This window comes from Hydra vulgaris, chromosome 10 (genome assembly GCF_038396675.1).
Source record: "Hydra vulgaris chromosome 10, alternate assembly HydraT2T_AEP".
Classification (NCBI taxonomy): Eukaryota; Metazoa; Cnidaria; class Hydrozoa; order Anthoathecata; family Hydridae; genus Hydra; species Hydra vulgaris.
The window spans coordinates 47,193,209-47,219,263 of record NC_088929.1 but is presented as its reverse complement, the minus strand read 5'-3'; the positions used below and the strand labels follow the sequence as shown (position 1 = coordinate 47,219,263).

Below are 26,055 nucleotides of genomic sequence, written 5' to 3'. Positions count from 1 at the left end.
TTCGAATGTTTTTAATTAGATGCACTGTGTCAAAGAATAGGTAAATTTTTTGTGATTGTACATTAATAAATAAATCATCTGGTTTTTTACCATATACATCAAGCAATTTTGTAAAAGAGGAAACATTTGAAGCATGATTGTCACAAACAACACCTCAAACATTAAAATTATATTTTATTAAAGATTAAATCAAGCTGAAAATTTCAGTTTTCAACCAACCACTGTTTAATTTTATAATTGGAATTGCTTTGATGACACAAGAGGCCTTTTCTTTTAAACCGACTACCATGAAAGAAACAATGCTTCTATAACATTCATTTTCTTCACTAATGCCAATTGCATCTCCACCAGAATATTCTGCACATTTTTGCAAATACATTTCATCAAAAATTATTATAAGATCATTTGATAAGCTCCCATTTTCATGTAACAATTTCAAAACTTTCATATAATCAATTTCACCTGCTTTAAGCTTGCTTAACAGTGATATAGATGGAAGGGGGAATTCCTTCAGCAGTAAATGATGTTTGCAACGATGTGTAACGCAACATCAAGGCAAATCGAAGCATATTTGAAGAATAAATTTGATTTTTTTTAATTTGGTGACTTTTTAGTTCTTCAAGAATGAAAGACAACTTTTCTTTTTCGATGCTAAAATGTGAATCGAAGTTTTCCTGCACACTTATTCTCAACTCCTCCAGCACACAATTATCGAGTTTGGAAAATGAATATCCTATTGGTGAATCAGCAACTGTAAGAGAATTAAGATCTTCAATAATATCATTTGATAAAAACTTCTGATATTCATCTTCTTGAGAAAATTTTTTAGTTGGTGATTTTCTTGGTATAAACATAGCTGAAAGTGAAGCTGTTGCAATCCTGGCCGGGTATATTGTAGGAACAGGCTTCAAATTATACAACAAACGAAATCGTTTTTCTGATGCTCCTTTGTGTACTAAACTTTCATAAAAATGTTTTAAGCAGATCACAGATGATTTAGTGACAGTCCAACAATTTCTATTTACAAATCTAAGCCATAACTTTCTCAAGTCATCATCTTTTGGAAAACCAAAGACTGGTATTACTTCACCACCATTATAATTTGAGGTACAACCGACAACACAGCATTTATTAACCATTATTATTATTAATAATTAAAAAGCAGCCACAAATAACAGTAGAAAGTTGTTGAAGTTTAGTAGAGATGTCAATTAATCTAACGCGAAAATTTTTATCCTGTTCCAGATACTACTTCCAGATACGCAAAAATTTTTATCCTGTTCCAGACACAGATGTTACTTAACATTGATAGCGCAATATTTAAAATATTTTGAGACAGTTTGTCCATATGATGGAATATTCGTTTTTTCAACTGGCCTTCTATTTTTTTTTGATTTAAGCAGAATAGAAGGCCGTGTATTTAAGTGGGCCATGGTTATTATAATTTGTTTTTTTTATGTTCCTTAATATTACAAATTCTTAATTACATAAAAAAAGATTTGTTAACAGAGAATATATTCGTTGGAGTGAATATATATATAGAGAATATATATATATTCACTCCAACACTGTGAAAATAACGCGGAAAACTTGCAGAAGACCAAATGGTCTTATCATCCAAAACCGCTTTGCATTGCTGTAAGTATAAAAACATATTCATAAAATTTTCACATAAAATCAATACATTATAATGGTATTAAAATGTCACATAACAAGTATACGAATATATTTTTCCAAATATCTTTTTTTTTTTTCTAAAAATATTTACACATTTTTTACGAATGCAATGTTGAAAATATATTTATATATAGGGGAAAGGGGGGTAATTAGTACCGCTGTGCAATTCGTACCAGCGTCATTGTTCTTTTTCTGATTCGTTGAAATCGGCGAAAACACGATAAAATCAAGCCAGCAGATGAAATATGTTTACTGACCAAAAAATGGCGGAATTGAACGTTAAAGAAAGGAGGTAAGTCTGTTTCCCTTCTTTTACACTATTTGATGTAATAATTACACTGTCCTACTAGTCGTACCTTGCAGGCGTGGATATACGTAACTTATTTATATTTTTTTATTGTGTTAGCCCATCCATTCTTCTTCATTAATAAATACGTTTTTTTCCGATTCACTTTGCCCATTAAAACACTGAAGTAGAAAACTATGTTTAGTCATAGTCAGGTAAATCGTACCTGTGATGGTGGGGTAAATCGTACCTGTGGTACTAATTACCCCAACCTCTAAAGATAACAAAGGGCAGCGTTGGTACTGCTTCATAAGTGATGAGGACATTGAGGAGGATATGATCCAGTGTTTAATTTGTGGAGCATGGGTACATGTTGCATGCTCATCATCTGAGTCTCAAAATGGGTCACATGATAGTTATATATGTGAATTATGTCAATAAATATATTTTACAAGTGTAGAATGAACCAGTTATTGTTTTATTTATTACTTATTATTAGTGCTGAGCGTTTTTTTTCTTCATACCCTTTGGTACTTATTAGCCTCACTAGTGGTACTATTTGAACCTTATTGCGGGTAATTAGTACCACCTTGTTTATTTTTAGTTTTTAGTAGTGTGCTCTTTATTTTAATATTTACATCTTGAAATCATGATTGTTTGTTTTAGTTTCATCAATGCTTGTTTCTATCTAAAAATAAACTTTTTCCTACATTTAGTTTTATTTTTATTAATTTTTTTCCTTAGGGGGTACTATTTAGCCCCCTTTCCCCTAATAAAAAATAAGAAGTTATTTAAGAAGCTTGCTGAAATAAATTTAGAAAAAGATATTAACTAAATTTTTATACTAAAAATATTTAATACTCTTTTTAATGGTTTTTTTAAACCAATTCAAGTTTTTTAAATCAATATAATTTAAATTAATTAGTAAAAACTTATTCAAGATGTGAGGTGAACGATAAGTCATTTTGAATTGCTCAAGCTTATTTCTGCATGAAGGCTCTAGCAGTGTACTATTTGGACGTAATAAATATTTGTACTTTAGTTTTTGTTTTTGAAGACTATGGAAAGTTGATGGACTTTTTTGCATTTTGCATATATACATAAAACATTATACACATTTAGTTCAAACAATGTTAATAAAGACATTTGTTCAAAAAGAGGTTTTGAGTTTTCTGTTGTTTTTTTTGTGTTAAATTAATCACACGAATAGCATGCTTCTGTTTACGATATAGTGGTTCTAGGTTCGTTTTATAGGTACTACCCCATGCTATATTACCGTAGTTTAGGTAACTTTGAACAAAACTATAGTAGATTTGTTTAACTAGTGGTTTTTTAATAAGCAACACGTCTGGTACATTATTCCTATGCTTTTGAATATTTTACTACTTAAATAAGCGATATGTTTTTTCCAACTTTTTTGTCAGTAAAAACACCCCAAATTTTGTAACAGTATCCCTACTTATTTCTCTATTTTCAATAAACAATTTCGAAAAAAAGATTGAACTTTTTTTTTTAAAAAAGAAAGGATGAATTAAAGAAAATTTGTTTTACTTGAGTAAATAAAGAGTTTGTTTGCCCTAAACCATTCTGAATTTTTTTAATTCATTGTTCATTTATACGCACATTTCGCTAATAAGTTTTTCAGAGATAAAAAAGTTATTATTGTCAGCAAACATTAGAGTTGAAGTTTTATTTGATGCCATACAGAGATTGCTTACATAAATTAAGAAAAGCAAAGGCCTAAGTATTAATCCTTGAGGTACACCACACTCTATAAGGCGGGCTGGAGAGTTTATTGTCTCCGTTATATAATATTGCACACGTTAAAAGCTTTCTATCCACTTATTGAATCTACCCCTAATGCAATACATATAAGGCTTTGATAATAATATTTTTTATTAAGTAAAAGATTGCGTGTTTTTAGTTGATGTATTTTTTTAAAAACGAGAGTTGCTTGGAGTAATTAAGATTGTTTATTCCAAGCAACTCATTATACATATATATATATATATATATATATATATATATATATATATATATATATATTTATATATATATATATATATATATATATATATATATATATACATATATATATATATATATATATATATATATATATATATATATATATATATATATATATATATATATATATATATTTGGTATAAAACTCAAATTTGTATTTTTTTAACTTTTTATTCCATTGTAAACTATATGTAATTGAATAATCTAAAATGATGGGAAGTAAAAAAAAACCTATTTCAAACACAAAAAATTAAATGCAACAAAAATTTAAAACGAACGGACTAATAATTTTACTAAGGACTCTGCAGGGTTATTTTTTTTAAATAAAGAAAAACTGTTGCAACTTACTCCGATTGGTGTTGCAACTTGCTTCCGCATAGGGTAAATTGCAAAATTTTTTTTGTTTTTGTAAATACTTCGAGGTTTTTGATTTGTCAGAGTTTTTTCATTTATGTTATCAGTGTTGTATTAATACGTTCCAACGATCTATTTTTTTTTCCGGCAAACTTTTCAAATTAACAGGAAGTAAATTTATTTTTGAAAAATATGTTTCAAACTAGCACCGGGCTCCCTCTACTGTATAACTTTTTTAGTTTTATATGACTGTTACGAGTGATATTTTTTTTTAGTTTCAAGTTTGCCGTTTAAAATAATTACAACTCTCGTATTGGTAAAATATACACATGGCGGGGGCAAGAAGAAGACAAAATAGTCTTATCGCCAAGCTCCCAATAATCCGTAAATAATATAACTATCAAATCTTGTCATTAAATATCAAATATAAAAAGAAAAAAAAGAAAGAAAATTTAAAAAAAAAAAAAAAAAAAAGATATTCGAAACTATATATAAATGTTTTTGATTATTGCGATTAAGAATTCTTAATTAGAAAATATAATGAAAAGAATTTAAACTTCTATAGCAAAACCTTTAGTTTTTCATAAAAAAGTTTTTTAGTGAACTAAGTAATATTACATGGTGGTTGGTACGAGTTATGTTACATGGCGTTTGGAAATTAAATTTTAAGGTTAAAAACTAAATCTGATTACTTTGATTAGCATGTATCAACCTGGATTAAGCATTTTCGGGTACTGTCAGTCAATAATTAATTTTTAATTTCAAAAACATTGGGTTAACTTTGTTTTAGAAATTTATTCTGAATTCTGAGATTTAACATATTTCTGAGATTCTGAATCTGCAAAAAGAGATTTGAATTTACCTATATTAGACAATCCAACTGCGACTAATTACCGGTTGGACTCAAACATTTTTGGGTGTAAGTCTTTAAACTTTTCCTCTAGTATTTTTTTGACAAGAAAACGACTGCATTTGACGAGATCTCTTTGGAATTGGAAAGAATTTGTTGTGATTCTTTTTGCGCTTCGGTTTAACCTTTGAAAGATTTCTTTAAAGATTTTTGCGACTCTTCCAAATAAAATCCGAAAGTTAGTTCTAATGTTTCTACAATCTAAGCTCCATTTTCCAGGTGTTTTTTGTATAGTTGACGGTATTGTATATTTTTTAAATACTTATGACATACCTCCTGTGTTCAGCTTAACTTCATGAATCTTTATATCTTTGTTATCATCAAAATGTTGTTACATTTGGACTGTAACATAATATATAAAATATAAAAAAGATATAAAAATTCCTCAAGCAGTTTAATTAAAAGATTTTATCTGTGAAAAGTTGACCAAGCTGCAAAACTGTTTTTTTCGCGCTTCTTATTTCACACATTTCCACGTCATTCATTTGGCTTACCTTCAGAAACACTTCAGAATTGTGTAGAGACAGTATAGAAAATGATAACTTTTCTGTCAGACATAAAATGTAATTTACTCCTAATCTTGTAAGAAGTCATTTATTTGAATATTTTCAAATAAGTGCAAAGTTAAAACTTCTAATCTAACCTTTTATCCTTTATATTGCACAGTTCTATTGCATCTTTATATTGCACAGTTCTATTGCATCTTAATATTGCACAGTTTTATTGCATCTTTATATTGCACAGCTCTATTGCATCTTTATATTGCACAGTCCTATTGCATCTTTATATTGCACAGTTCTATTGCATCTTTACATTGCACAGTTCTATTGCATCTTTATATTGCACAGTCCTATTGCATCTTTATATTGCACAGTTCTATTGCATCTTTATATTGCACAGTTCTATTGCATCTTCTTTGTACTGATAGTTAAGAGGCCTATAAAAATAAGCACTAAGAAATTTTATTATTATTACCATATTATTAGTTCATTTTTTGTGTTTTTATTTTTTAGAAATTTGTTATATAGTTTTTGCTTTTTTTTTTTGAGCATTTTAATACCGATTTGGTCATCCATGGGTTAGCAATTTCTTTTGCCTTAACTTTAATATCCTCATATGGACAGGTTTCATTGTAGTGTTTTAATAATGTACTTAAAAAGTTATTAAAAGCTTCGTTAGTATCATTGCATTTATATACATTACTCCATGATTCTTGTTTTAATCTACACGTTAGTTATTACAAAATTTAATGTTACTTTTTTTCAAATTAATAACATTTAGTTGTCTATCAGGCACAGTTTTAATAATTTAAAACTGCACCAAATAATTTACTTTTAAGAAGATAGGAAAATGATCACTAATATCTGTAAGGAAAATTCCAGTTTCAAATGTTGATTTTAGGTGGTTATTAATGAAGATATTTACAATCGCAGTTGCTGAGTTTTTTGTAACACGTGTGGGTTTATTAATTATTGATAAAACGTTGAGTTTAAATAGCATTTCAAAAAAGAATTTTATTTTAGGAAATTTTTGATAAGTTAGAGCATCAAAGTTTATGTCCCCAATAATATATAGGTTTTTATTTTCATTATTAATTTTTATGATAGAATTTTTCATAAAATTTTCAAATGGTTTAATTTTACCATTTGGCGGACGATAAATACATCCTACTAATATATTACTATATCTATTGTTTATAATTTCGATGAAAAAAAGTTTATAATTTCGATGAAAAAGAGAAACATTGGACTTTTTTAATTTTATACATATATTTATCGGAGACATAAACACCTAATCATCAACCTTTTTCCCGCTGGCTCTTGGTTGGCTAACTAATTTATAAAATTGCAAACTATAAATAGAATTCAATTCAACAGAACTTTCTGTATCATGCCAAGTTTCTGTAAGAGCTATGACATCGAAAGCGTAATTTAAAATACTTAAAATTTTCTTTCAAATTCTCAATATTTTGCTGCATGCTTCTAATGTTTACGTCTAATATAGAAAATGAATTAAGATCTTTTGATATTTTGAAGTCGAAAGGACTAAAATACGGTGTGTCGATTAAGTTCATTTGAGTTTCTTGAAAAATATTTATGTTTTCATTAGATAAGTTATTAATAATAACCTCCCGAATTGGATCAAAGTTTAGATTTTCAAAATCTCTATTTTTTAGAGTTTCTATTTCCGTTTTTGAAAATAAAGATTTTAGATTAAACAAGTAGTTTCAATAATTTTACTTTATATATATAAATATAAATTTAGACTAAATCAATACAGATTTTAAATTTTGAGCATCGTCGGATTTCTTTTTATTTAACTCATGTACAACGAGCTTGTTGTATATCTTTCGCGAAGTATCCGTTTTGCCTTTGGATTTTTGCTTTAGCAAAAAGTTCTTTTCGAATTTTCTTTGTGGTTTCGCTAAAGTCTTCATTATTATAAATGTTGGTACCTTTAAGATAGGAAGCTTTATTCAAGATTATTTTTTTGTCTTCAAAGTCGTGTAGTTTGAGTACAATTGTTCGCGCACGCTCGTTATTAGCGAGACCAACTCTATGCGCACGTTCAATTTTAATATTCTGTTTAATCCCGAGATTTTCATTAAGAAGTTTTTTAACTTTTTTCTTTCGTAAATTCCCAATCTTTTTCGTCACTGGTCTCTTTAAGACCATCAATTCGTAAGTTACACCTTCTATTCCTGTCCTCTATGTCCACACTTTTTAGCTTTAGCTCACTATTATCCGACGAAATTTTTCCTTGTATTTTTTTAATATTAGATTATTCATCAATTACTTGTTTAACTTTTTATTCGTGAGTCTTTATTTTTTCAACGCATATATCACTAACAAAATCCATACCAGTTTTTATTTCTTGAAGTTCATTACTTTAACTGTTAATATTAGGTTGCAAAGTTTCAATTTTTAAATTAAAGTCTTTCACTGTTTCTTTGAAAAACAACATTATGGTTTCTTTTTGATTATTAAGTAGTTCTCTCATCATTACAACGGAGAAATATTCAGTTGATTTGCTCATTTTATTTATTTTAATATTTTAATATATAAGTAATAAATATTTATGTAGATTTAAAATTTCTTAAATTTATCCACGTAAAGAAAAGAAAAAACAAGTCCGATCACTTCAGAGTTTTGAGCATGCTCATTTTATTGTTCCAACAATTTTAATTTTATTTTATTGTTCCAACAATTTTTAGCCGAACTAAGTATATCTGGAACAGAGTTTCCTAATTTTTCAAAGCCACTAGAAACTCTGTGTCAGTATTTCTGTATTTACATATTTTAGCTTATTAAATTTTTGAGTTAGATGCTCCGTCAAACTTTTCAGTATAGAAAACCCAATTCATCATTAACTCGATTTTTGTAAAACCGCTTAACACTCTATTAATATTGAAAATTGTCTAAAAGTGTAAACTAGCATGTTTTGTAGAGGACAGACCTACAGTGTTTCGGATACAACGTAATTAAGAAGATAAAATTTCTGCTTTTTTTCAAATAGCATTACGCATGCTATGAGTTTAATAAATATAAGTTTTGTGCGTTAATTAACTATTTAGGATTAGTTTGTACGATTCGTCCAACAGATTAAACTGTACGTTATGGCTGAGGGTACCTGCAGAACTTATCTTTATGGGTAAGAACATATGCAGAACTTATAACAACTTTATTTTATTATTGTTATTTTTTAAAGTTTACAAATCGGATTTATATAGACACGAATGCCTGTCAACCTATCATGCAAATATATTATTTTATACAAATATATTATTGTCTATCATACAAATATAATTATGTATGTGGTGTATTTTCTTACTTTTTATCATAAATTATTGTCTTTTTTTAAATAATTGTCAAGTTTGTTTTTAAAATTGCTCAAGAATGACGCACTTACATTGTCATCTGGGAGGAAGTTCCACTTGTTGACTACTCGTATGGTGAAAAAGCTTTGACGAGAAGCTAGACAACAATAAGGTTTTCTAATTTAAATGAATGTCCTCTTGTAATAGAATTTAAAATTGTTTTTGGAAAAGTTTTTTAACAGTTGCAGCAGCTGTTTAGCCATTACAGACGTTTATTAAATCTCCACGGGTAAGTCTGTATGTTATGTTTGCCAATTTTTAATATTCTTTCGTAATATGTAAGACTTTGTAATCCATGAACTAATTTAGATGCTCTTCTGAGTATATTTTTAATTTCGTTGTTGGTCTTTAAGTAGACGAGGTTTATATACAGATCCATAATATTCTAAATATGGTCAAACTAGTGCTGAAAATAGTCTTTTAAAACAAAATAAATTTAGATAAAAGAAGGATCTTTTTATTAGAAATATCATTCGCATTGCTTTATTAACTTGTATGGAGGTATGTTTAAAGAATAGTAAGTTATTATCGATATGTACACCTAGGTCAGTTTCTGAGTTTTGATATCAATCCTTGTTTTCTTCACTGGATCGTACATAGAATAAACATGATGTTTATTTTTGAATGCTTGGTGTAGAACTAATCATTTTTCTACATTAAATTTTATCCCCCATTTAGTTGCCCAGTAAAACATGGTATCAATATCATTTTAAAGAACGGCGTGTGAATGCATATTAGTATGAGGGTAAAATATTTTTGTATCGTCGGCAAAAAGTTGTGCATTTGAAGTATTCATATTAATTACTTCAAACGCAGTAATATCATTAACGTATATAATAAATAATAGAGCTGATAGAGCAGAAATTGGGGAACTCCACTTTTTAATCGTACTCAATCAGAGTAATTACCACTTATCATTACTCTTTATCTTCGTTTTGTGAGAAAGTTCCTTATCCAATTAGAGAATCTGACCATTAACTCCATAAGCTTTTAGTTTTAAAAGAAGTTGCTCATGCGGGACTTATGTTTGTGTATTATTTTTTCAAATATTTTGACTATAGTGAATGTTAAACTAGTGGGTCTTTAGTTTGTAACTAGTTTCTTGCCTCCTTTCTTGAAAATTGGTATAATATTTGCATCCTTCCAGATTTGTGGCAATGTACAAGTTTAAATGATTTTATTGAAAGAAAATGAGATTCAATGTTTTTAGGAGATAGATCAAGATCATTATAAAGTTGACTGGGACAAACAAGAGATAAGTTAGAAGTTAGAACAATCAATGTATCATTATCAGAGAGATTTTTTGGAGAAAAAATTGTTTGGGCATTGAGCTTTTTTGATATTGGTGGTAGCAACTGTTTTATTGTAAACTATTTCAAGAATGAGATTGTAAGTTTTTGATATTATGAACGAAAAAAATAGGTTTAGGATTTTTATCGATATTATTAGCATTATTTTTTTGTCTTGATGTTTAAATTTTTTTTTTTCTTCAGCTGCTTATCCATTGTATACGCTTTTTAGTTTTTGTTAAGAATTTCGGTACATTTTTTTTAATGGTATTTTAGGTTTGTGTAGAATTTATACCAATGTTGTTCTGAACTTTGATTTAATAATAAGGTTGTCAGATCTTTATTAATGTTATATCCTTTAGATAGTAATTGTTTATTAGTATTATGTTTATTAGTAGTTGGTTTACCAATTGATTCGATTATGAAAGTAAAGCAGTGATTATTTTTTTAGCAAGGTGGATTACTGGTACAATTATATTTTCTATGGATGTTATTATTAGATCGATAGTAGTTAGACTTTGGTTCTTTTTGAAGTGGGTTGATCTAGAAATATGTTTCTCAAGAAAATAATTGCGGATTGAATTAATGAATTTTCAGGATTTTGATCAGCGAGATGTAGGTTTTTTTTTCTTGTTAGACCGAGGTGTATCTGGGTAGTTAAAATTCCCAACAATCAAGATATTTGTGTATTTTTCAAAAAGATTAGCTATGCGTTGGTTTATATAGCTATCATTTTCCTCATTGCAATAAGAAGATCTATATTTTAACTGGCTAATGTACTATAACTAAATTTACTTGTACTAAAAGTTATTTATAAAATGATAAAAAGAGATAACAAAACTTGAGTAATAAATATTGAGTAATAAATATTGAGTAATAAATATTGAGTAATAAATATCTTTTCTTGATAGAAAAATAACTTATAAAAGTAGGTTAAATAATAAAATAAAAATATGAGAACAGAAGTAAAATAGAATATAAAAAAGAAATTGTATTTCTAAAATTTGAGCCTGAAATGCGAAGTTCTAACTTGTTTAAAAAATTATTCGGGCAAAAAAACGTTTAAAAATAATATTATTACAACTAATAGAGTATTAACAAACTTGTGCAGAGATCAGTTGAAATAAGAAGTGAATTATTTTTTTGCAATACAAGACTCAAGATGTTTTGTATATTTTGCTGAACCCCTACTCACTGTATGCGAAGTAGTTTTTTTTATTCGAGAAAAAAAATAGGAAAGTTTTCATTTTATTATAATTAAATTGTTTCAGCCAAACTAATTTACAATTAACCCAAATATTTCAAACTCAGATAACTGGATAATCAAGTTTCTGCTGCATGTTTACTTTTTTAAGGTTTGCGTAGTTTACCGCTTATGTAATTGCATGCATAGTATATAGTAATAAATACATGCAATGCATTTGTTTAAATAGTGTTGCCTGCATAAGGTAGCAATAAATAAATACATATAACTTACTTTAAATTTGTTGTTTCATACACTTATTAAGTACTTTACACAAGTAGTTTTGAAATAAATGCGTTTGTAAGTTAATTTAGTTTGTTTCAATTACATGGTAGGCAACTTAAAAAATTGAAATTAAAATTCATTATTTATCTTATAGACATTGATAAACGCCATGGAATTATAACACCACACGATGAGGAAATCAATAAAAAGATAAAAGATTTTGAAAGTACATTTGGAATTGTGCAACCCGAACCGAATAAGGAAAAGTTACAAGCTAACATTTTAGGGGAAAACTTAAAAGAACTCCAAGCAACAGCTGCAAATGCAGTAGGAAAGCAATTAGAAAACTTTGTAAAACATTCATTGACCATGTTACCAGTAAACAATGTTTAAGCAATTAATGATTGGTTAGGAGCAGCAATCTCAACAGCGATTGCTATATACGAGTTAAGATTGGGTATTCATAACTACTTGAAAATAGAAGAAAAGAAAAGAATACGTGATGAGAGGTTTAAAAATCAATCTAACAAGTTGAGAAAAGAACTAATTGAAATGATGATAGACGAAAAATTGAATGAAGTAAAAGAAGACAAACAAAATCTTATTGAAATGACTAAATACAGCTCAAGTAAAATAGACAATATATGTAAAGAAAATAAAAATAGAAAGGAATTAGAGATACAAAACGAAAAGTAAACAAGAAAATAAATAAGTCTTTGAAGAGCAACTTAAGTATATCTTGCGCGTTACTATACAACCTACTTTATAGATGAAATCTTTTATGGTAACAAAACAGTGGAAAATAAAAAGGACGAAAATAAAAATTGATAAAAACGTACGCTTGTATCAATTGAAAACTATAAAGAGTATTTTACTTCTCAGGGAAAACTAGCTGAAAAATTGACAAAACATAGATCAAAACTGGTTGAGTTGAAAATCGATAACAGTATCCCAGATCCTAAATACTCGTGCTTTGGGTCTCGTGATTACTCGGATTAGGTGGATTACATAGTTAATAAAATTTATCTAGATTAAGTTAAAGAGGAAAATCAAAAAGAGTTTGCGTTCAAGTATAAATTGTTTAGAGCATATATGAAACAAGGAGAGTTCAATAAACAAAGTTGTTTTGGCGATCAAAACGAAGTAAAAAGAGCTTTATTGTGTACCTTTTTGTAGGGTTTGCCATAATCTCAGGAATATTATATAGTGTAAGCAGAATAACAAGCGAAATTAAACGGAAAAAAATAAGGCAAAGTTAAGAGAAATTATGAGAACCTATTAGAAAGTTGAAGCAAAAATAAATGATATAGTTGGGAAAAAGTATGCAATTGAAAAATTAAACTACTGCAATGGTTTAACAAAATCACAAATGGAATGTATTTATTGAAAAAAAATCTGGAAGAATTAAACTATGAATTTAAAAATGAAGAGTGCGAAAAGAACTTTGACATTGCATTTGACTTATTTCAAAAAGTGAGTTATATAGGGGCTGTTGATCGATTAAATTACGTGTATTTAAATATTGAATATAAAAAATAATTATCATCTTTATAATAAACCACAAATGAAATTTTTTTTTTACAATATTTAAACTTTTCAACAGTTATTTCCCGGTAAGTTGAACACCGGTTAGCTCAAACTTTTGATATCTCAAACTATTTTTCATTATCCTTTGAAAGAAATAACAACTGAAAAGAAAAACTGAAAGAAAAAACAATGCTTTGTTTTAGTCGAACATTCGTTTAGTTGAACCGTTTTCCTTGGTCTCTAGGAGATTGGAGTTAACGGAAATTTACTGTATCTATCTATCCTAATGATAAACATCCGGTATCATCTGATAAACATCCGGTACAGCACCTGATTTGTTACTAATATGCTATATAAAAATACATTTATACTTGGCGGGGAAAAATTGAACTAAAAAGTCTTCTCGTTAAGCCCAGTCAGTATTACTGCGTTTTTTATACACAGGTTAAAAAACCATCAAAAGTACAAGTAGGTTAGAGCAGCGCTAGTTGTGCATTAGTGCAAGGTGTGAAATAAAATATTTTGAAAACCACACTTAGCCTAAGAAACATCTAATGAATAGGAATCAGAACGGTGATACAATCCGCAACAAATAGTTGTTGGACGGCAGTCATGTGAGATGCGCTTTTTCTAGTTTGAAACCCAAAAAGTAAAAAAAGTAATTTTTCTCTTGAAAATATACTTTCAAAATATACATACATTCATACATTCATTCAAATTATACATACAAAAATTACTTTATACATTCTTTATACTTGCATCAATAATGAAATAGTTAATGAAAATAAGATAAGTAATTGCGATAAATAGAGGAAATTATTTAAAAATAGGGATCTTTTACTTACTTTTCTTTTACTTACACGAGTTTTATCAAAAAGTAAATTATTTTGGTAATTTTAAACGTTTATTTAAGTTTACATTTCCGTTTAAGTAATTAATTTTCTTGAAACGACTTTTACTTTATAATGTAAGTTTTTTTACTTTTAAAAGTAAGTTCTGTAAAAGAAGATAACATCAAAAAGTAATTTACTTTTACGTGTAAAAGTAAGTCACATAAAAAGCTCTTTTATTATACATTTAAAAGTTAATTACTTTTGAAAATTACATTACATAAAATAAAAGTTCCTCAAACTGTAATTTACATCTATCTATTAAAGTAACTAATTAAAAAAAAGTTATATTAAAAAATAACTTGCGTACGAAAGTAAATTACATAAAAGTAATATAGCTACCAAAAGTAAATTAAATTTAAATAAAATAATGTTTTTTTTAGTAGGAATTTTTTATTTTAAAAGTAATAGCAAATCTTTATTAAAAATAAATTATATAAAATGAAATTTAAATTACGTAAGCTTACATTTTATATAATTTGTAAAGTAAATTAATGTAATTTATATAAAGTAAGTAAATTTACTTATATTTTACGATAACTTTGACATGATCTTGTACAAAAGTAATGCAAAAATGTAAAACTTTAAGTCACTAACATTTAGTTTGCCTCAGCCTTTGATTTGTGCGGTTTTAGGTATTTCTTCCCTGTAAAGTTTGAAAATATAAAAATAGGTTTCTGTCATGATTAAAACCCTCTCTTCCAGACTTCCAGTCCATGATAGTTTTAGCTATAATAACCATTCTCCTAAATCAAGCCGTGTCAAAATTATTCTCTTCCTGGCCAACCGTTCGAAAGGTCTGGAATTTAAACAAAGTTGAAAAAAGGCAGTTAACAGAAGGCGCTATACCCATGGGAGACTCAGACAGGGTAGTTTATTTAATAGGAAAATAAATAGCATAATTGTTAGTTCATTATTAAAAGTTTTTTGCGTAAATGTGTTTATTATTTAAAAGCTAAGAAGAGAAAGTTTAAACCTGTCCTGAAATATGGGGGCTATAACACCATGCCCTGAAAATTAACAAGCCTCGAACTTTTTAAGAGGACGTTTTACTTTTGTAAAATTTTTTGCCACTTTGATACGAAAAAAGTGCACCTGCTCAAAAATATCCTTGATCAAAAGTCTTGGTTTAAACAACTACGGTACTTTTATATGGGCATGAAAAATTTAGAACTTTTCATATAAATATCTTTATCTGCGTGTAGTATCAGTGGCCTGGCTGCCGCAAGTCCAGTATAAACAAAACTTACGGTCCCACAAGCAACTCAACCTAGAACCGCAAGGTTTAGGAGCCCTAAGATTTGTTTAAAGAAATTTTTTTTTTAGAAAAGATACTGTTCCAGAGAAACAGAAATTGGGCACCTTGGACACGTATGTCTACTGACCAAAAATACTTTGCCAGGCCACTATGTAATTTACCTATAACTCGAGCTGTAGCGTAGAAACAATTTATGTTTTCATGAATAATATTTTTTTAAACCATTTTATTTATATTTAAAAAAAAAAATTTATTCAAAATTATTCAAAACTGCTGTTATTTGCGCAATATTTCTTATGTTATAGTAGGGGAGACCGGGGCTAGTTGCAACAAAATTTAAAAAACTGCATTTATCTCCTTAAACTTTAATATTTTTGAAATTTTTTTTTCAGGGTTATAAAATAGATCTTAGTGACATGTTAATCCAACATTGATAAATATAATATAAAACTTAGTTATTCCGCAATAGTGAAACAAAAATGAAAAAAAAAATGTTGCAACTTACCCCGCGTCGGGGCAAGTTGCAACAGTGAACGGGGCAAGTTGCAACACATTACTTTAAAAGAATAAGCCTTGTAGAGTTCACAGAAAAATTACTTGTCAATCTGTAATTTCTATTTGGCAACAAAAATTTTATAATTATAATAAAAGAAAGTAGTATTTTCCTTGAGTTGAGACATTTATTATGCTAGACTTCACATATACCTGACTTGTTTAGTAATCTCAAAACTGTTTTTGAAAAAAAAAATTTCTCTTGGTCAAATAAACAACAATTAAGTTTAAAAAAAGACAAGAGGAGTATTTAGGATATTAAGTTCTGTTTTTTTCTGTTTTTAGGATATAAAAACACAATAACATTTTGTTTAAAAAACAATTTTTTTAATGCAAAAAATTACATTAATTCCATTTTAATTCACCTTTAATGTTTTTCTTTTTGATTGTTGGTGTGGAAGTATTAGACTTTCTCTTTTTAGAATTAACTTCTTTTTCAGCCATAAGTCGCTGTTTTACTGGAGTATCTGTAAGAATTTCTGCATACTTTCTCTTTGATCTAGTGAGTATTTCTTTCCTAGGTTGTGCTTTTGGCAGAGGTCTTACATTCTCTGGGGAAAATTCTAATGATGCCAGAGATGGAATTGCATCTGAGATTGAAGTTGATATACTAATATCAATACCTGCTTTAGATTGAGTTTCTGGACGATCAGTAACAAATGATGGAGCGAAATCTGCATCTGAAAATATATCCTTATCATATGGGAATATTCCTGCCACTCTAAAACCAGATGTTATGTTTTGTTGTGTAAGAGAATGCTGTAAGGCTATTTTTGCAATTCCTGGCAAATCATATATACTCATTGTTTTTCCTGGCCATTGTTTCATCCATGAGTCTTGTGCATTAGCTACGCATTTTTTGAATGGTCCGAATACAGATCTATCTAGAGGTTGCAACTTATGTGAGCAATGAGGAGGGAAGGAAAGCAAAACTATACCATTATTTTTACACAATGTTATTAATTGAACAGATAAATGAGACTAATGGTTGTCTAAAAGTAATAGCACAGGACTTTCTTTTGTGGGCTTGACATGCCGAATAAAGTGGTTTAAGTAAGTAACAAAGCACTCTTCATTCATCCACCCTGACCCATTCGAAGCACCAATGCATTCATTTGGTCCATCACGAATAAAGTGATCAAAAAATTTCTTTCTCGGAAATAGAAACATCGGAGGCACACTATTGCCACATGCATTTACAGCTAACACCATTGTCACTAGTGTCCCCCGTTCTTGAGATGTTAATGCTCCAACTTGTTTAATACCTTTACAAGCAATTACCTTGTTTGGTTTTTGCACAGTAGTGATACCAGTCTCATCAACATTGTAAATATTAGATGCAGAAAAATGATTTCTATCTAAAACATCTGATAATTTTTGAAAAAATACACCTACATTAGCACGATTAAAACTAGTTGCTCGTGCAAGACTTGTTGCTTCTGGAGTTCTAATAGACAATCCTGAATGTCGATTTAAAAACCCTCTCATCCAGTCAGGACCAGCCATTGAAAGTTTTAACCAAGATTTTGTAAAATTAAGGTTATACTTTATAGCACATTCAAATGCAAGTTTTCGTGCTTCATAAGGTGATAATCCAAAATAAATATCAGAAGCTGTTGATATATATAAAGCAATAGCTTTTTCTTGTTCTAAATTGAAAACTTGGCGCGATTTTTTATAACCAGGAATAGGTAGCGGCATTCCCATATTAATAGCTTTTTTTACTTTATTTATGTAACGAAAAAGAGTTGAGTAGTGGATTCCATACTTTTTTGCTGATGCTCTAATCGATATTTCTTTTCCATCAATAACATGGTTTGCTGCCTCTATTACCACTGCTGTTGGATAAAGTCCTTTTTCAGTTTTTCTCTTATAAGTTCTCATTTACAATTTTTACTAAGCACAAAATAATAGTTTAATAAAATAACAATAAAATAAAAAAACATTAAAGTAATTTTACACAACTTAACCTACATCATAATTTATTTATATATGAATGATTAATGTATCTTTGCATATATGTATACATGTATATATATATATATATATATATATATATATATATATATATATATATATATATATATATATATATATATATATATATATATATATATGTATATATATACATGCGTATATACATATATATATACATATATATATATATATATATATATATATATATATATATATATATATATATGTATATATATACATGCGTATATACATATATATATACATATATATATATATATATATATATATATATATTATATATATATATATATATATATATATATATATATATATATAGTATATATATAAATTTAAAACAAAAATTTTAAGATAAAAATAAGTTAAAAAAAAAAAATAAATAAATAAAAGCTTATATAAGTTGTATATGTAAATAATATATATGAAACGTATTTATATATATATTTATGTATTATATATTATGTATATATATATATATATATATATATATATATATATATATATATATATATATATATATATATATATATATAATATATATATATATATATATATATATACATGTATGTAATATGTATATTAAACATAATATACATATAAAATACATGTATATATACATAATATGTAATGCATAAACATATATACATATGCTTTATATATATTATATACATTTACAATTTATTTAAACTTGTCTTCATCATAAAATTTTTGTTTTCGTTTATATTTGTTTGCGCTGTTACATAAAAAAAGCGTCCATTACTTTAGAAAAAACTAGTTAAGTGCGTAAAATCAACAAATCCCGCAGCTAATTTATGATTCTACTTACCCCAAGCAATTTGATGCAACTTACCCCATAGGCATCATTATCTAAAATAAATTTATTAAACTCAAACTTCAGAAAAACACTTGATCATCAATTTTTAATGAAAAGTTTTTAATGACTTTATTGTAACGGATATTTAAGAGCTTGGCAATAAGACTATTTTTGTTTTCTTCTTGCCCCCACCATTCGTATATTTTACAAAAGAAAATTAATAATTTGAAACTGCAAACTTAGAAAAATAAAAAATTATAAAAATTAAAAATCAACCACTGAAGTAAAGAATGTCTTGCATAACAAAAAAAAAAAAAAATCAATGACGAAATTAAATTTGAAAATAAAATTAATTTGATAATTATCTTAAGGATAATATAAATAAGAATAATTTGATCGATATAATATTATTTAAAAAATACAAATGATCTTGTTGTCTAAAGTCACTTAAAAAAACTTAATTTTCTTTGTTTTTCTTCGACAAATTTTAAGTCCATATCATTTGATTACTTATTCACGAAAAAAGAGTAAAATTAACTTTCGCTCCAAAATTTTGAATGAGGAGCAGTATTTGATTGTACACGAACTTATAACTTAATTAAAGATAATACTTTGAATCCCCAAAATAATTCGGGAGGTTGCTCAAAATTTATATGGTCATAGTAATTAAACACTAAGAAATTATCGCATGACATTAGAGACTTGCTTTGCAGTTTAAAATGTTAAAAAATTGTATTTATAAATGTCATAAACTCATAGCTCTAACACTTATGGCATGAAGGGAAGTTAACATTTTAGAGGTTTATTGTTAACAGACTCCGATTATAGTAATACTTTTGAAAAACTTTGCATAAACATGAATATATAGATGTTTCAAGTTTGCTTTATGTCGTTACATAAAGTTAAATTCTTAAACAAAAACAAAAAGCTTGGTGTACGGGCCTGATTTTAAATATGTGATTGGAATCTGGTTGTTTAAATTTTGTGATTTGCACTTTCGTTAATTTTTTTTACTTTAAATTTTTGAAAATTTAAAGTAAAAAAAATAAACTAAAATTAAGTGAAAATAAAAGAACTTGATGTTATTTCATCTGAATGACAAAATAACATCAATGCACTTTTGACAAAAATGACAAAATAACATCAATGCTTTGGAAATGGCTCTGCATCTTGCATTTTTATTCTAAGTTTTGTATTATGGCTTCTTTTATTCTGCGTGGTTGTTGTTAAAACCAATCTAACCAAAATAAAAGTTATTTCTGGATATGACTAACTAGAATAATTGTTAGATAAAAGAATAATAAAGAAGTAACTGTTGTCTGGAATAGACTAATTGAAATTAGTTTATTCCAGACAACAGTTTTATAAAAATGCAATAAAAGATTATATCTAATAAACACTCCTTTAATCATATAAGTTATATCAGGTAGTTTGAATGACTTATAATTTTTTGAAAACTGTTTTATCATTTGATGTTCTTGCGGATACCAAAAATTTTATATTGAAAAGACAAATACAAAGACAAAAAAATGGAAAAAAAGCGTGCTCTAACGAACAGTGACTTAGCCAAGGTTTACACATGCATGAACTACCCATAGCTTAGAAATTATACCTCTTCCCCCCCCCCCTCCTCGCCAAAGTTTTATTATGGCCACTAACCTAATTCTCCTCAACAAAAAAAAAGAAATAAAAAATCAACAATTATTTAGCACCTCTGTTAACACTCATGCGGCATACCTGTAGTGTATATCTCATGGGTATACCTGTAGTGTAGAGACCGGCTCCCGTCTCTACACTACAGGTATACCCGCATGTTGAATATATTTGCCCCTAATTATAATAAAACTACCATTTATGATATACGTGAAAAAAAGACCTTTTCCGATATCCCTCCGCAAACACTGCGCACATACATCAGAGTATAACCTGAAGTATTACCCTCAAATAGCCAATCGATTTAAATACGCTACCAATCTCGAAATTTATGTTAAATCAACATGAAATGACTGTTCTTTGAGAAAGTAAATAATATAACTTACATTTTACTCACTTACAAAGTAAAGTATAAAACTTCAAAGAAAAAATTTACTTTTATTTGTAAAAGTAAATAATAATTTTTTTCAAATTACTTTTATGTAAGTTGCTTTCGCTAACTAGTTATTTTTACACGTAAAAGTAATTTGTTGTTATGATGTAGTTTTATTTTACTTTGTAAAGTACAGTAGCGGCATAAAGTCTTTGCCGTACTCAGGAAAAACAAGAAAAAAGTCATTTATTTTTATTATGCAAAAGTTAAAGCACCACCAAACCACACCAAACATGACTCAAATGATATAAATGCATAGCACTTGTAAAAAAACAACACAAATATAAAAAAATGTTAATATTTTGTGTGTCATTATTATTAATTATTATTAATTAATTATTTTAAAATGTCTTGTAAATTTTTTTACCTTACCGGTTTTTTTTTGGCGGGTTTTTTAAATACCTTTGCGGGTCTGCGGCTTTTTAAAATTCTATGCGAGTTTAACCCGCGAATTTGCGGGTCATTTGGAAACTATGCATATAACTGAAAACACGCAATAGAGGAGTTAGCTATACTTTAATATATTGGCAAAACAAAATTATCTAATTCTAATTGTTAAGCATTTATTTATTAGTTTACACTCAAATTTTTGATACAGTAAGCCATGAGACACAAACAGGAACTCCAAACAGACTTAAAAACCAAAACTTACAATGACTTAAAGGATACTTAATTAACAGAAGCAGTTTGTATTTAAAGAACTAGTAGATTCAAAAAAGAAAACGTGAATCGAGTGAATGGAAAAAACCGTGAATGAAGAAAACCGCGTATGGCACTCCAAGCTAATATTTCATGTCATATAACCAAAAATAGTTAAATAAGTAATTCCTAATAATGCATTATTACATATAAACTTTTTTTTTTGCTTTTTACAAAAATAGTTCTACGTAAATATTCTTTGTAAAATTTTAAAATTAATGTTAAAATTTTTTTGTTAGTTTTTATTAACTAAAAACCAAAAATTCTAAAATTTTTGTTAATTTAGTGATAATTTATCATTGCTTATCGATAAACAAACGACGGTTATCGTTGATAAGCAAATACACTTTAAAGTATTTATATTGCGTTTGATGCTTTAGTTTCAAATCCATTTTAAAATACGCTGATAAGCATAAACAAAAACGTAAACTGAAAAATGGAGCTACCTGCAAAGACTTTTTACTTTTTCTTTTTTATCGTTAGCCTGCATGCTTTAATCAGTAGTCTGCATGCTTCAATAGGTTAGCAATTAAGTTGTTTTCTGTTTGTGGTGACAATCTTAGATGATGATAAAAAGTAAAAACGCCAAATACTTAAAAATTTATTATTTCATAGTTGTAGAATATGTTATTTATAATATAATTTATGTTATAAATTTAGTTATTGTAGAAAAGATTCCAATTCAAAATGATGATGAACAAAGATTAAACAATTCAATAACTACACACCTACATACTTTTCTCCCCTATACAAAAACAAAAGTTCCAATGAAACAGGTAATTAAATTATTAAGGACTATAAAATAACAAGTTGATAACATGCTAATTATTATAAGGTTTCATGTTCAAAAAATTATAAAATATAAAAATGTGGTATAATTTTTTTTTTTTTAGTGCAACAATGATATTCACAACTGTTTGCAGTCTAAAACATCTAAAAAAAATAAATGTCTGAAAAAATTTAGAAAATGTTCTTCAAAACACTGCTCTGCTAAAGAGGTAATTAAAAATAATTTTTTTAATGAAGTGGCTGTTTAAGTATTCAGAAAAATTTGATTACTATTTAAAAGAAGAGCGTCAATGTAAAGATAAATTTGAAAAAGACCACCATAAAGTACGATACGTTAGACCACGACATTAGAATATTTTCTCACGTTTAACCCACTAAACATTTTAAATTGGTGTTTTATAATCTCATTATAACGTTGTCATCTTGTTTACCGTTTTAGTAAAGTGTTGCTGTTAAGTATTAACAAACATAACTTTTAATGTCACTTCTTTACTTGTACGACAAGTGTTCACGTGATCAGATAATTTGATTTTAAAACAATTAGCTTAAGAGTTTGTTTGTTGTTGTTTGTTCTTGTATGTTCGTTTAACGAACGTTTGTTTTACTAAACATAACGTTAAAAAATACAATTACATTATTAGGGTGGATACAGATTGTGTTATATAGGAGGATGAGGTCACATTACTATAACTTTTAAACTTTTAAGAAAAAGAAACTCAAGTTCTACACTAACGGGGAACTCGTAAATTATTGTTTCTATTATCACTATCGCCTTCCAATACTGTTTATATTCTTACTTGTATTTTAGTGTTTTATTAATGCACGAAAATGTACAATAGAAGTCGAAACTCTGCAGAAAGTGCTGAAATGTATCAGAACGCTAAAAACATGTATAAAAAAGAAAGGATGCTAATAATAACAATATTTATAATAACTATAATAATATTTTACTTGTAATTGAATTAAATAGTTGTAAATACGACCTGGTCTTTAATTATTTCTTTTAAATATTTTTAGAAAAAATAAAACACTTTACCTGTTTTAGTTTTTTATTTGTTTAAAATATTTAAGTGCATAAAAAATACAATTTTTTACGTTTTATACTAATGCATGTTAAATTTATACTAATAATATGTATATATATATATATATATATATATATATATATATATATATATATATATATATATATATATATATATATATATATATACATATATACATAATATATATTATACATGAACATACTTTTATATATTAACTAACGTAACTTTAATATATTAACTAACGGGTTTTAAAGTGGAGGGGCAAAATCGTCAATTTCTAATTGTAGAATACAATATTATTATTATTATTATTATTATTATTATTATTATTATTATTATTATTATTATTACTATTTATTTTGTCATTTTACACATTTTACAATGTTACCTATAAATTTAAACAATTGTATATAATTACAAGCTGACAGGGGCAAGTAGAAGTCAAAGTGTCCTATCATCAAGCCCCTTCGTGAAATACAGAAAAATTCAATAAAAATTTACGTCTTCCATTATTATATAAAAGAGTGAAATTAATAAGTTTGAAAAATAATAAAAATTTAAAGGTTAAAAAAGAATTTAAAGTTAAAAAAGAAATTAAAAAAAAAATGAAAATAAATAAATAAAGTTAAAAAAGAAAGAAAAAAAAAAATTGAAAAAAATGAAAAAAGGTTATTAAAAATAAATAAAAAATTACAAATGCGTACATATGCGTTTACATATTCAATACAATATTAAAAGAAAAATAAAAAAATAAAATAAAATAACAAATCGGTACATACGCGTATACGTTACAATATATAGTATTCAATACAATATTAAAAGAAAAGTTAAAAAATAAAAATAAATAAATAAGAAATATAAAATAAAAAAATTTACAAATTGGTACATATGCGTATAAATATACAATACAATATTAAAAATAAATAAAATACATTAAAAATAAAAAATAAAAAATTATTTCAATTTTTTTTAAAAATGAGAGAATGCACGTAATGTTTAAACTTAGTAAGTGTTTTTTTATAGTTCTTTTAAATGTATCAATAGATTTTATTTTTTTCATATTTTCGTCAAGAACCGAATTCCACAAACGTTGTCCCCGGCATATAGTCGAGAAGTCAGATTCTTAGAGTGATGTTAGTGGGATGTAGTAATTACTCATTGAGTGTCTTGTTTCATATTTATGATTAATTCGAGTAAAACTTTAAAAAAAATATTTTGGAATCATTTCATTTTGAAGTTTAAACATATAACAAGTTATGGTATATATTTAGTTCGTATACGTTTAGAGCATTTATTTCCTTGAGTAACGGCTCGGCACTTTAGTATCTATCTATCTATCTATATATATATATATATATGTATATATATATATATATATATATATATATATATATATATATATATATATATATATATATATATATATATTTCAAAAGTGAGCAAGCTAATATACTATTTTAATTTTTTAAAGCAAAAGTCATGAAAAATGCCAAATTATGGAAGCTATATTTTCATAATTTATTTCAAATCTTTATGGAATCATGTTTTCATATTAGGTATTGTGATTTTTTTTTTTTTTTTTTTTTGCTGTGTAAATATATACATTCCATAAGTTACTAACAAGATATATAGGTAGCGGAGGCGAGAAGAAGACTAATATGTCTTATCTAAAGTTTAATTTAATAATAAGAAATTCCGTTAAAATATACAAACGAAAAAGGGCTAAAATAATAAAATATCAATTATTAAAAAATAGCAAGAAGCGCGTAATACTTCAGAAACACAAAGTAATAGTCAAAAATTAAAAGAATAACAACACATATCAAACAATGACATAAATAAAATTTAAAAAATTACAAAGTGCATTTAACTCAATCTTTTCTAAAATTAATATACTTTTCATTTAGGCGATAGATCAACCATAAGGGTATATGATAGATGTGATAGATCAATCATAAGTGTATACTGCAATTTCAGAAATAATTTGTGGTATATCATTTTTTAGTAATAACTGTCTAAGTTTAGACTTAAACTCATTAAACATTGGTAAGAGATTTAAGCTCAGTCGGAAGTATTTTAATCCATGCCTTTGGTCCTCTAGTTGAAATTGAAAACTTAGTTGCCGCAAAATAACTTTTGGGTTTTATATAGGTGTTGTTTGAATATCTAGTTAAGTATTTATTCTGATTTGTTTTAAATAAAGGATTAAAAGTTTTTGGAATGATACTTTTAATGATATTGAACATAAAAAATAGAAGATAATAAATATTTATTTGGTAGATACTTAGTATAATTAACTTAGTAAATTCTGATTGCATTTTGTTTCCGTATTAAAGAGTTTTTTCAACATATTTTTAATGGTATTACACCAAGCAATGTTAGCGTAATTATAATAGGAATGAATAAAGGAGAAATGTAAGAGTTTTAAAAAAATATTTGCCCTATAAAGTAAGCCAATGCTCCTTCAATATATTTTATATGACCTCTCCATTTGCTTTGATTATTGATAT

At 26.8% G+C, this 26,055-nt stretch overlaps 2 protein-coding genes across 2 annotated transcripts; one reads left to right on the top strand and one right to left on the bottom strand.

Moving 5' to 3' along the window:
• Positions 1 to 467: 467 nt before the first annotated feature.
• LOC136086393 (uncharacterized) lies at positions 468 to 1,139 on the bottom strand. Its single transcript, XM_065808690.1, has one exon. The coding sequence runs from the start codon at positions 1,137 to 1,139 to the stop codon at positions 468 to 470; it is 672 nt and encodes a 223-aa protein (XP_065664762.1).
• Positions 1,140 to 22,077: 20,938 nt separating this feature from the next.
• Positions 22,078 to 23,481, top strand: LOC136086006 (uncharacterized). Its single transcript, XM_065808172.1, has 4 exons — positions 22,078 to 22,231; positions 22,371 to 22,486; positions 22,604 to 22,708; positions 23,308 to 23,481. Exons 1-4 carry the CDS (start codon positions 22,147 to 22,149, stop codon positions 23,410 to 23,412), a joined length of 411 nt encoding a protein of 136 aa, XP_065664244.1. The 5' UTR covers positions 22,078 to 22,146; the 3' UTR covers positions 23,413 to 23,481.
• The last annotated feature ends 2,574 nt before the right edge of the window (positions 23,482 to 26,055 follow it).

Coding starts and splice junctions, on each gene's coding strand:
- LOC136086393 (XM_065808690.1), bottom strand. CDS start 1,139: ATGGTTAATAAATGCTGTGTTGTCGGTTGTACCTCAAATTATAATGGT.
- LOC136086006 (XM_065808172.1), top strand. CDS start 22,147: ATGGAGCTACCTGCAAAGACTTTTTACTTTTTCTTTTTTATCGTTAGC. Junction 22,232..22,370: donor TAGTCTGCATGCTTCAATAG/GTTAGCAATTAA, acceptor TTATAAATTTAG/TTATTGTAGAAAAGATTCCA. Junction 22,487..22,603: donor CAAAAGTTCCAATGAAACAG/GTAATTAAATTA, acceptor TTTTTTTTTTAG/TGCAACAATGATATTCACAA.